Source organism: Eulemur rufifrons, chromosome 23 (genome assembly GCF_041146395.1).
Source record: "Eulemur rufifrons isolate Redbay chromosome 23, OSU_ERuf_1, whole genome shotgun sequence".
In the NCBI taxonomy this organism is placed as follows: Eukaryota; Metazoa; Chordata; class Mammalia; order Primates; family Lemuridae; genus Eulemur; species Eulemur rufifrons.
In genome coordinates, this window is record NC_091005.1 from 11,615,905 (window position 1) to 11,628,392 (window position 12,488).

The 12,488-nt window shown below is 53.4% G+C and overlaps 1 protein-coding gene across 3 annotated transcripts; it reads right to left on the reverse strand.

Moving 5' to 3' along the window:
* Window positions 1–1,644: 1,644 nt before the first annotated feature.
* LOC138373968 (cocaine esterase-like) lies at window positions 1,645–12,252 on the reverse strand. Of its 3 annotated transcripts, none has more exons than XM_069456666.1 (12): window positions 12,104–12,252; window positions 7,730–7,934; window positions 6,473–6,614; window positions 5,743–5,876; window positions 5,403–5,661; window positions 4,916–5,014; window positions 4,495–4,635; window positions 4,302–4,382; window positions 3,920–4,064; window positions 3,426–3,515; window positions 2,772–2,844; window positions 1,645–2,325 (listed from the first exon to the last, which is right to left on the reverse strand). In XM_069456666.1, the coding sequence occupies exons 1-12, from the start codon at window positions 12,177–12,179 to the stop codon at window positions 2,139–2,141; spliced, it is 1,632 nt and encodes a 543-aa protein (XP_069312767.1). In that variant the 5' UTR covers window positions 12,180–12,252; the 3' UTR covers window positions 1,645–2,138. The 3 variants fall into 3 exon arrangements, with proteins under 3 accessions (XP_069312767.1, XP_069312765.1, XP_069312766.1); XM_069456664.1 differs by having other exon boundaries at window positions 2,772–2,847; window positions 3,378–3,515; XM_069456665.1 differs by having other exon boundaries at window positions 1,646–2,325; window positions 3,378–3,515.
* Window positions 12,253–12,488: the final 236 nt, after the last annotated feature.

Below are 12,488 nucleotides of genomic sequence, written 5' to 3' on the forward strand. Positions count from 1 at the left end.
GGTCAATCACCTCTGGGAGACACAGTTAGGGGAGTGGGTGGGTTGCTTTAAATTTCAATGATGGGTAACATTTAGTCTAGGGGAACAATAGGTAGGGACAGGAAGTTTTACATTTCCAGTGGTTGGTAACCTCAGTGGCTGAGATCTAGGAGCTCTAGGTACTGTGGTGTGAACATTTGTGTCCCCTCAAAATTCACAGACTGGGCCGGGCGCGGTGGCTCACGCCTGTAATCCTAGCACTCTGGGAGGCCGAGGCGGGTGGATCGTTTGAGCTCAGGAGTTTGAGACCAGCCTGAGTGAGAGCAAGACCCCATCTCTGCTAAAAAAAAAAATAGAAATTAGCTGGACAACTAAATATATATATACAGAAAAAATTAGCAGGGCTTAGTGGCACATGTTTGTAATCCCAGCTACTCAGGAGGCTGAGGCAGAAGGATTGCTTGAGCCCAGGAGTTTGAGGTTGCTGTGAGCTAGACTGACGGCACGGCACTCTAGCCTGGGCAACAGAGTGAGACTCTGTCTCAAAAAAAAAAAAAAAAAAAAAAATTCATCCAACGTGATGGATTAAGGGATGGGATGTTAAGCAGTGAGGGGGATCAGTGCCCTTATAAAAGAGGCCTGAGGGCCGGGCGCGGTGGCTCACGCCTGTAATCCTAGCACTCTGGGAGGCCGAGGTGGGCGGATCGTTTGAGCTCAGGAGTTCGAGACCAGCCTGAGCAAGAGCGAGACCCCATCTCTACTAAAAATAGAAAGAAATTATATGGACAGCTAAAAATATATATAGAAAAAATTAGCCGGGCATGGTGGTGCATGCCTGTAGTCCCAGCTACTCGGGAGGCTGAGACAGGAGGATCCCTTGAGCTCAGGAGTTTGAGGTTGCTGTGAGCTAAGCTGACGCCACGGCACTCACTCTAGCCTGGGCAACAGAGTGAGACTCTGTCTCAAAAAAAAAAAAAAAAAAAAAAAAAGAGGCCTGAGGGAGCTTGTTTGCCCCTTCCACCAGGGGAGAACACCGTGAGAAGGTGCCATCTATAAACCAGAGAACAAGCCCTTACCAGATACCAGATCTGCTGGCATCTTGATCCTGGACTTCCCAGCTTCCAAAAATGTAAGCAACAAATTTTTTTCCTTTATAAGGCACCCGGTGTATGGTATTTCTGTTATAGCAACTTGAATGGACCAAGACATTAGAGCTTCTGGTGTCCAGGTTTTCTACTGGCCACTTATGGATATGAGGGCATGTGGGGCTTGTGGAGAGGTGGACATCAGCTTTCCCCCCACCCCAGAATATTATGGGGGTACAAATGTTTAGGTTACATATATTGCTTTTGCACCAACAGAGTCAGAGCTACAAGTGTGTTCATCCCCCAGTGAGCACCGTACCCATTAGGTGTGAATTTACCCATCCACTCCTCCCCCTCCCACCTGCCCGACACCCGAAGAAAGTTACTTCCATATGTGCACGTAAGTGTTGATTGATTAGTACCAATTTGATGGTGAGTACATGTGGTGCTTGTTTTTCCATTCTTGTGATACTCCACTTAGGAGAATGGGCTCCAGCTCCACCCAGGATAATACAAGAGGTGCTAGATAACCATTGTTTTTTTGTGGTGGAGGAGTACTCCATGATATACATATACCACATTTTATTAGTCCACTCATGTATTGATGGGCACTTGGGTTGTTTCCACATCTTTGCAATTGTGAATTGTGCTGGAGATCAGCTTTTGACACCCAGGTGTGGGCACCATTCCCCAAAGCACCTCCCTCCAAGTGGGGCAGGCCTGTGGGCTCGCAGGAGAGGGTGGGTGGGGAGAAGGTGGAGGTGAGGAGGGGAGGATGGGGCCCAGAGCCCAGTGGAGCGCTGGGGAGGGTGGGCTTCCATGAGGCTTTGCCCATGCACTGCTTTGTGGGGGATTCATTGACTATGTCTAAAAGGAGAGGACCCGTGGCTGGCTTGACAACTAACATCACGCAGTAGGTTCTTAATAAATGTTTCCTGAGTGGACACATGGAAGAATGAATGAATGGCTGTGTGAGGGACGGAATCAACTGCTGGCTCCTTGGTGGCTGTGTGTGGGCACACGAGGCAGACCTCACTGCACCGGCGCCCATCCCCTCGCTCCCCGACATAGGAGCTACAGCTCCGTGTGCTTCTCCTCAGCCGCCGCTCGCTCCTGCATCTTCTGGGGCAGGGTCTTCGTCCAGAACTGGAGCCTGTGGGCCTTCAGGGCCCGGCCCACTGCAGGCTGTATGTCCAGCTGCAGGTACTGCTCCTCCTGGTCGAACACGGGCCAGTGGGGCAGACCCTCGCCGTTGGGGTCCCTGCAGACATGCGCTCCCACCAGGGAGTGCTCGGGTCACTCCAAGCCCTGCCCAGCCCAGACCTGAGCTCCCTGCTGGCTCAGGCAAGGCAGCCAAGCAGGCCAGGTGGGCCTGTGGAATGAGGGGGAGGTTTCTAGATACAGGAAAGAAACTACCCCCTACTAGTGTCAGCTCCGCATGGGGGCAGGGCACCCTGGTCTGTTTTGCCCCTCCAGACAGACCCTGGTGGGAACTCAGCCCTGGTGCCCAACCTCCAGGTGGGGGTGGGGATGGAAGGGGTGTCCTGCACCTATGAACCCCCTGCCGTATGAGTGGGTCCTGGAGCTGGGGGAGGGGCCATCATGTGATTAGGGACACGTGTATGCTACTAAGCTCCCCGTGGACAAGGTGAGTGCTAGACCGGTGATCCCCACCCCCGGGGAGTGGAGGTGGGGGCGCCATCTCACCCATTTCGAGCAAAGTTGGCCCAGTACTTCATCATCTTCCTGCTCAGAAGCTCCTCCTCCTCGGTGACTTCAACTGCTGAGAGGACGAGGACACGTGTCCAGGTCAGGGCCAACCCCAGTCCAGCTGCTGGGTCATGCCCCACACTCACCGTCCAGGTGCAGCTGTCCCTGGCACCCCCAGGCCTGCTTCTCTGCCCCTCCCCCACCGCCCTCGGAGCTAGGCCCTCGCCTTTCCCACGCTCTTTCTCCTCATCCCAGCCTCTGGCTGACTCGACTCTGGGCTTGCTGCTGGCCCAGAATGCCTGTTCTTCCTTCTCACACTGGGAGTCATTTAAGAAACAAATACGCCTTTGGAACACCCCTCCCAGCCCTGCACCCATGCCAGACACCCATCTCGGGGTGGGGAGAGGTGGGGGAGCACAGGCCGCAGTCTAAGGAGTCTTGGATTCTGAATCCTGGCTCAGCCTTTGGAGCTGTAAGATCTAGGACACCTCATCCCGTCCTCTCTCTGAGCCTTGGTTTCCTCATCAGTACAGTGAGGGGAGTCACCCCTCAGGGACCCAGCCCAGGTCCCATCCCACCTCCTGGGGAAGGAGAAAGACTCACTGTGTTTGCCCCAGAATGAGGTTCCGAAAACAAAGAAAATCTCATCGCCATGGTCTGCCTTCACGTGCGGTGGCTTGGTGTCCTTGAAGAAGCTGGGCCGATGCTGGAACTCATAGAAGTAGACAGGGCCACGGGAACCTACGGGGGTGGACAGGCTGTGACATGGCAGCCCCCCACTTGGAGCTTTCCTGTGTCACTCATGGTGACAAGACACCCAGGTCCGAAGCTGGCTAGAATCTGGACAATGGGGTGGGGAGCCCCGGGCTGGAGCAGGGGCGGTGGGAAGGGCTGGGTTAAATCATGGCCTTGGACTTCCTAGCTGGGTGGTCTTGGGTGAGTTACTGAAGATCAGTAATTTTCAGTTTCTCACCTGTAAAATGGAGAATGTCTGTCTCTCAGAGTAGTCGGGAGGATTTACATCAAGTGCCTGGTTCCCAGGGGCCCAAGAAAGATGTGGGTGGGGCTGTGGACACCAACAGACCTGGGACCCCAGCTCTGAGCTGCCCCCTGGCCAGTCAGGCCTTAGGTACAAAAATACTCACGCTGATAATGTGCTACTCGGAGTGTAGGGATCACGAAGATGGAGTCTGCCATCAGCTCCTCGAACTGGGCTTGGAGGGTCTGGGGGTCCTTGGTGTCCCCCATGTACTCTTCCATCAACAGGTCACCAAGTTCACGAGGCAACATCTACCCCAGGTGGATCAGGAAGGGGCAGGTTAGGCCGGCTGCCAGCGGCAGGGAGGCAGCAGCCTCAGGGTTGGGGAGATGGGCCATGGGATGGAACAGGGAATGGGGGCAAAGGGCCAAGCTCTGAGGTGACCCCCCCCGCCCCCAGCACACACATACCCCGGCTTTTGCTCATGGGGGTCACTGTTTGGGAGGAGAGGAGCCCCTCTCCATTGGGACAGGACCCCAGGACCTCACCATCACTTTGAACATTTTCTGGAGAACATCCTGCCAGGCCTCTCTGTCCATTTTCCTCTGGGTGTCATAGAGGCCCATGAACTGGGTAGTGGGGGAGGGTCGTCAGCAGGGGAGTGGGATGGGCCTGGAGATACTAAGCCCTGAGCCCTCCCCCTGTAGTAGATGGGCTCCCTGGGCATAGACTGGGCCTCACCTTGGGGACTATCCAGCCGTACTCATCATTGTTGATGCCAATGATGCTGGGGACAGGCTGGAAGTCCGCAGAGGCCAGCAGCTCCTGGGGGTGCCTGGGCAGGAAGGCCCCATCCACCACGCCGGGGATGATCTGGAAGGCCTGAGGGGGCGTGTAAGGTCAGGGAGCCAGGTCGCCTCCCAGACATTTTCTGATGGCCTCTGAGTACCTTCTGCCCCATCCTGGCCCATCCCAGGATGCTCACGTCCGCCTGGGAGATCTTGCGCCAGGTTAGCTCACCCTGGCCTCCATTTCACCCAGGGCTATGTGGACACCAGGGCATGGAGATGAGGGAACGTGCCCAGGCAGTACGAGGACACCCAGCCGCCTGCCCCATACCCCACCTGCCCTTTCGTCCACACCCGCATCCATTTAGCCCGACCTTGTTAATAGCCAGAATCTCCTCTTCGCTCTTGCCCCGCAGGCAGTCCACCAGGGCCTTGGAGTCAACCCTGTCACAGGCAGACAGGTTGGCCACCATCTGTAAAGTCACCGGGCAGGAGCTGGCTCATCCTTCCAGATAGGGGAAAGGAATTTGCCCAAGACCCTGGCTGGGGGCAAGGGCACCCCAAATCTCACAGGGTATTGTGTGTGGATTCCTGCAGTTTTGAAATTGTTCCAACTTCCTCGATGGCTCTGCCCACGATGGGGACCCCCTGGGTGGCAGCTCTGCAGGCCACAGAATGTACCCAGCCTCTGTAATGGCAGAGCTGTGTGGTTCTGACCATCGAGCCCCTCAGGAATCCTGGGGTAGGTGGCAGTTCCCGAGGCACCCCGATGGTCCTTGCTCTGTCGGTCTAACAGACAGAGGCTCTCAGAGGGAGGTGACAGGGCAGCAGGTCTGGGCTTCCACGGCTGAGGGCACTCACCCTGGAGACCATATCAGATGAGTTGGCGATGAGGCCAGGCAGCAGGGCCACACCACTCTCCATGATGGCACCATGGAAGAGTCCTTGGGACATGGGTGACAGAACATGCGAGGACACACTTATACCACCTGCAGACTCGCCAAAAATGGTGACACGATCTGGGTTGCCTCCAAAGTGGGCAATATTCTGCTGGACCCAGCGTAGAGCGGCGACTTGGTCCAGGTAGCCCCAGTTGCCGGTTGCGTGCTTGTCTCCAGTGCTGGGAAGTGGCAGGGACAGGGATCACAGGACTGTCCTGGCTCCACTCAGCCTTCATGGCCCAGCCTAGCCCCAGTCTCACCTGAAGAAGCCCAGGACACCCAGGCGGTACTGGATAGTGACCACCACCACGTCCTCGAAGGCTGCCAGCGTGGAGCCATCATACATGGAAGCCATGCCCACGACCAGCCCTCCACCGTGGATCCACACCATCACCTGTGGAAACCAAGGCAGACACCACGTGGCTGCCTCCCAGCCCACGCCCCGCCAGGGCTGCTGCAGACCAACCACTGCTTTGTCCACCTCCCCACACAGACAGAACTGCAGCAAGACCTCATGACCTGGGCCACGGGGGAGGGACCCAAGACCAGGCCTCCCAAACTTATGTTTCAAAGCATGGCTCCGCTACTCGCAGAACCCTCACTGAGGTGGAAACAAAAGAGGTGTCTCCTGATTGTCCCACATGAACATTAATCAAAAATGTCCTCCATTCTCATAGGCCCAACACATCATCCAAGGCCGGGTCTTTTGTGACCTCAAAGTGCAGCCCTGAGGCACCTGAGTGGGTCTGCTGGGCGTGGGTTCATTGAGTGAGTCCTGGGTCCATCCCAGGCACAGCCTTTGACCTCTGGGAGTAGCCAGAGCTCTGCGACCCCGTGCCCAGAGGTCAGCTGCCCACTGTGGGTAAAAAGCACTTCTTGAACCTGATAGTGAGAGGTTTCTCAATAGAGTCCACACTGCAGTGGGGCACAAGCTGATATTGCAGAAGAAAAGTCCCCCCACCCCCCAGCTGACTGTGGCCTGACACTCACAGGCAGGTGAGAGCCCTCATGGGCATGGGCAGGTGTGTAGATGCTGAGGTACAGACAGTCCTCAGACGTGGGGATGGAAGGCATAGTCACATTGAACAGGTACAGAGACTCTTCATTTGTTATAGAGATGTTCTGCAGACACCTGGTGGCCATGGCAGACAGTCAGCTCAGGGACCGTGCTGTGGCTGAAACCAGACCCTGGGTCCAGATTTGCTCCCAGCCACCTTTAGCCCCTTCTTCTTCACACCCTGCTTACACATGATCCTCCTCTAAAGTCCCTTCCCACCCAGTTACAGGCCAAAGGCTCTGGGGAAGCTGGGATGGAGCTTGGACTTCCAAGGGAGGCTTCAAGGTTGTTTTTTAAATTTTAGTTTGAATTTTGTTTTTTAGAGATGGGATCTTGCTGTGTTGCCCAGGCTAGTGTCAAACTCCTGGGCTCAAGGGATCCTCTCATCTCAGTCCCTAAGTAGCTGGGACTACAGGCACAGGCCACTGTGCCTGGCTCTCAGGGTTGTTGAGGGCTTTGGATATCACACCTCCTGAGGCTGGGAAACCTTGACTCTTAGGGGTCTCTGTGACAACCATTGGCTGTATGCGTGCATGTGTTGACATTCACCACCGTATCCCTATACCCACTCAGATCTGGAACAGGGGAGCAGTCCACATACATGTGCCTCAAGAATGAATGAATGTTAATTTCTCACGAGAAGGGCAGTGGGATGTCCCTCATCCGGGAACCTCATCACTCCCGCATAGTCTCCAGTTGTAAGAACACACGTGTCCCATGGCCAGTGGCACCTAGCCCTGTCGGTTGACACAGTGACTGTGGAGAGTGGGGGTCCCCAGGGAGCCACAACTGCTGCCCTCCTTAGGGGTCTACAGTATCTGCTTACTAGAGTCAGGGGCTCCTAAAAGGGTCATAGAACCAACTCGACCCTTTCCCAGAGACGCCTCCAACTGGTGGCAGAGAACACCTGGCATAACTAGAATCTGGGAGACATGTGTCTCTGCTCCTCCCTTCAGCACCTGGAGCTAATGCCCTGGGAGTGCCAAGCCCTGAGCCTGGAGTCTGGGAAAGTTGTTCCACCCTCGTGAGCCTCAGTATGCTTATTGGAGTAACACACGTGGGAATCCCCAAAACTCACAGAGAAAACTGGCTGTAGGTTTTGGTGAAGTGACAACTGCAGCCTCGCCGAGCTCAGACTACCCCCACCCCACCCCAGGGCCTGGAGTTCCCTGGACTCTGGGAGAACTTACATGGCCGGGTGGGAGGTGCCATCTCTCACACCACTCCAAGATTCGGGGGGTTCAGGGGGTGCAAACCGCAGCGGCCCCAGAGGTGGCTTGGCAAAGGGAATTCCCAGGAAGGTGTGGACCCCCACGTCAGTGCCCCGCACGTGGACGAGGCTTCCGCGCACCTGCCCGGTGCGTGTGGTTCGGATGGGGCTGGCAGAGTCCTGACCTGTGGGCAGAGAGACAGACACCAGGGTTAGGTCTGCCCGATCAGCTGCCCTCCCAGACTGTTGGTATTGTCACCTCCTTGCCATCCTCAGCTCAGCTCAGGGGACCCTGATCCCCAAACACTGGCTTTACAAACATCCTGCCTGTAACATGTCCCCCGACCCCCACCTTCCTGGGCATGTCCCCAGCCTATCCCACCAGGCTCACTGAGGCTCCTTGGGGCTTGCCACCGTCATTCAGCCCTAGGAGCTGCAAACAAATGGTCACATGTACTTCATGGGGCAAGAGTGTCCTTTCAACGAACTGTGTGCCGGGTCAGCTGAGGCAGTACTCCTACTGTGGGAATCCAACAGGAAAGGTTCCTGTCCTCAGGGACCTCACGGTCCAGGTGGCAAGAAATGACATACAGAAAGCTCCTCCGAATAAGGAGTGATCTAGGTGAGAACTACAGGAGAGGTGCAGCTGTGACGAGGACATACAAAGCACAGTCTGCCTGCTGTGGGGTTGGGGGCAGGAATTGAAAGTCACTTAGTGGAGAAAGGCAACATTTTTGTTTTGTTTTTCAGAGACAGGGCCTTGATCTGTTGCCCAAGCTTGAGTATAGTCACTGAATCATAGCTCACTGCAGCCTCCCAGGCTCAGGTGACCCTCTGCCTCCAACTCCTGAGTAGATGGGACTACGGGTTACGTCACCACACCCGGCTAATTTTTTTTACTTTTTGTAGAGGCGGGGGTCTGGCTATATTGCCCAGGCTGGTCTAGAACTCCTGGCCTCAAGCAGTCCTCCTGCCTCGGCCTCCCAAAGTACTGGGATTACAGGCGTGAGTCATTGTGCCCAGCCCCAACATTCTTAATATAGAGCTTCTACAAACAAATATGGCAGCCACACAAGAGAAAAAAGCAGTGTAAGAACACATTCAGAATAAGCAATAGAAATAAATGGCCCTTCAACAAATGAAGAGATGTTAACCTCACTCATGGTAAGAGAAATGGACATTGAAATATGATTATGATGTCAACCACTTACTTTGTCAAAACAGCAAAGATAATCAGACATTATATATTTTCTATTGGAAGTACACAGCACCACATATGAAATAGTCTTGCCAAAAAAACAAAAAGCAAAACCTAAAACCTGAATCTGATTAAGCCTGTAGAATATAAATACAAGCTTACAGGCTTTACAGGGGACAGAGGAATAGTGAAAAGGCACCACTGGTCTCTTTTCTGAGGATAGCTAGGAAGGAAAAAAAAAAAAAAAGACACCACTGGGATGTGATCAGCAAAACCCAAACAATGGGTTTCTCTCCACAACAAACAACTGGTTTCTTCAAGACAACAGAATTAGAAAGAAAATAAAAGAGAGGCAGAGGGAAAATCTGAAGATTGAAAGAGGCTCAAGAAACACAATGAGTTTTTTCCAGTGTGGGAAAAGTGGAACCTTCATACATTGCCAGTGGGAAGGTAAAGTGCACAGCTGCTTTGGAAAACATGGTGGCGGCTCTTCAGATGATTAAACATAGAGTCACCCTGTGACTCAGCAATTCCACTCCCAGGTATAAACCCAAAAGGATTGAAAACATAGATCCACACAGAAACTTGTGCACTAATGTTCGTGGCAGGATTATTTATAATAGCCAAAAAGTGGCTATCCAAGTGTCCCTGAACTGATGAATGGATCAATAAAATGTGATATTTCTACATGATGGAATATTATTCATCAAGAAAAAGGAATGAAGTTCTGATACACGCTACAACATGGACACACCTTGAAAACACCAAGCTTAATGACAGAAGCCAATCACAAAGGACCACACATCGTATGATTCCAGACTAGCACATCCATAGAGACAGAAAGCAGACTGGTGGTTGCCTAGGGCTGAGGTTGGGGAGATAGAAGAATGGACGTGGTGAACTCTGTAAATATACTAAAAAGTGTAGAAGTGTACACTTCAAATGGATAAATTGGGTGGTATGTGAATTATATCTCAAAGCTGTTATTTAGAAAAAAAGAAACATCTCTATCAATTTGCAAAGTATGGACCTGATCTGAATCCTGATTTTTTTTTTTTTAAATCCTATTTTGCTGGGCACGGTGGCACATGCCTCTATTCCCAGATACTTGGGTGGCTGAAGCAGGATTCCTTGAGTCCAGGAGTTTGAGACCAGCCTGAGCAACATAGGGAGACCTCCATCTAAAAAACAAAATAAAATACATAAAAGAATAAAATCCCTGTATAAATATTTATTAATTTATAGTATATAAATACCTTTGACTAGATATTTGATTACACTGAGAACTTATGGTATTGTGGAAATACACACACACACATACATTCCTCAGTGGGATATGATGAAAAATTTACAGATAATATGATGTCTGGGCTTTGCTTCAAATAATGGTGCAAGGGACAGGTGGCAGTTCAGATAAAACTTAGTTGTCCAAGTCTTCTTCAATGTTGAAGGTGGATTATGGGCACACTGGATTTGTTACACTATTCTCTCTACCTTAGACAGGTTCATCCCTCAGTGCTGTGCATCCCTTAAGTAGCCCTAACCGTCTCTGTGCCTCAAGACACAGGGAGGTTCTCCCGCTGCTGTTATCTCCACCAGCTCCCACCTCCCTGGCACCTTCCTCCCTTCCTGCAGTCTCAGGTCTACCTCTGCAGAATTTGGGAAATCTGAGCCCAGTTCCATAATAAAAAACAAAAACAGAGGCAGCCTCCGGGAGCTAATGCTACCCTATACCAATCAGACCAACATGTTTGATGTCACCAGGTGTGGGTGAGGCCAGGGTCAGCTGCCACTCACAGGCACCAAAGAGGGCAATTTAGCAATGTCTTTCCAATTCAAAAGGCCCACTCCTCTCCCCAGTAACATGCTGTGTACACACAATTCCTTGCCCTTTGGGCTGTCTGTCCACGTGACTCACTGCGGCCACCAGCCAGTGATGCCTGATGTTTCTTCCAGCAAATGACAAAACCTGCTGAAATGTCCCTGATTAGAGACGGAAGTTTCGTCCTTGAAGAGAAGCCCTTCCATTAAATGGTATAAGGAAGCTCTACCATGTAGGGGTACAAGGAGGTCACCCCCTGTGCCTGGCATCAGAAAGTGGGTGAGTTTGTGATCACTGAGGTGAAAAGCAAGGACAAGTGCACACATCCACTCTTGGGTAAACAGCTGGGCAGTGTGTCTAAGGCTCTGGAGACCTTTATGGCCCCTGTGAAGGAGCCAGGACTGGGTGGGACAGAGGAAGATGGGACTCACCTCCCATACCCTCTTATGGCTTGTCAATCATTCTTTCTGGACATGGGTCCTACCCAAAATAACATTTTAAAAGAGAGCCATCTATGAGGCCAGGCAGGTTTTCCTGCCTGGAAGGTCCTGGTGACCTTCAGAAACTGGCAGGTAGAGAGGGAGTCCTGCGGGGATGGGCCATGGGGAGGAGTGAGTGTGGACTCCGCCTGGGCAGATTAGATTGGGAAAGGGGAGGGAGAATCAGATCCCACACTTAGAAGACTTTGGGTGAAAGGATCAAGGGCCGCAGACTCGCCCTAAGCTTCTGATAAAGGGCTGGAGAAGCCTGGCAGGCACAAGCACACTCACCTTTGCCCAGGAGCCCTGGAAGCCAAGCCATGGCCTCGCTCAGGGCAGGGTATCTGGTGGGAGGGTAGCGTAGCCTCTCAGCTTGGTTTTAGGATGTGGCGCCCAGGGGCTTTTGTACTCTCACAGGGTCAGTAAGCCTGCCTGGCATCCCCCTTGCCAAGGACACGACACACTCAAAGCCAAACCGTGGCAGGAAAGTATTACTGTTGGTGTTGTTACCCAAGGGCAGCACCAGCTCCAGCCACAAACACAAGAGGGAAATGTACTGAATTCCCCTTGTCCCAAGGCTGCTGACCCTGCTGGCCTGCCCGGGCACTCCTTACAGCCCCTCGTACCGGGCTTGCTTATCGTCGTTGTTTTGTCTGGCAGCCTGACCCTCTCTGGTGCGCAGGGGGCTCATCCTGGGCCGCGGAAAGGTGTTGGGGTGGGGCGCACGGTTCCCGCTCTCTTATTTCCACGGGCTTCTACCTCCCGGGCGCCTTCCCTTCTGCAGTGTCAAGTTCTGCCTCTGCAGAATTGGGCAGATCCAACCCTGATCCCTGTCTTCCCTGGCGGGAGCCTCACCCTGAACACCGAAGAGGAGAAGCAGGAGCCCACAGGCCATGGCTGTCAGGCGCGCGCGAAGTCGGTCTGGCTGCATAGTTAGCTCGCAGGTCTTTTTTGCGCTTCTGGAGCTCGCGGCGCTTTTCACCTAAAGGCTGCCCAGGTCTGTGCAGCCACGGATGAGTAGTGCCTCCCCCAGGCCCGGAGTTTGGACTGGGCAGGGCGTAGGCGGGGCGCGCTGGCCTGGGCCAGGAAAGATGGACCTGGCATGAAAGTGAGACTGAGCCGTTTAGGTCGCGGCTAGGTCGCCTGGGGAGCGGCACGTAGGCGCAGGCATGGTCTCTTCCCCTCTGCCCTAGCTTCTGCGACACCAGGAACCCTCTCCTCAAACCTGGAGTCGCTACCA

What these genes read in the sequence shown, in the direction of transcription:
- LOC138373968 (XM_069456664.1), bottom strand. Translation starts at nt 12,179, where the DNA reads ATGCAGCCAGACCGACTTCGCGCGCGCCTGACAGCCATGGCCTGTGGG. An exon ending in TCTCCTCTTCGGTGTTCAGG is followed by an intron (nt 7,935 to 12,103) that starts GTGAGGCTCCCG and finishes CTCTGCCCACAG; the next exon opens with GTCAGGACTCTGCCAGCCCC. An exon ending in AGAAAATGTTCAAAGTGATG is followed by an intron (nt 4,065 to 4,301) that starts GTGAGGTCCTGG and finishes CACCTGGGGTAG; the next exon opens with ATGTTGCCTCGTGAACTTGG.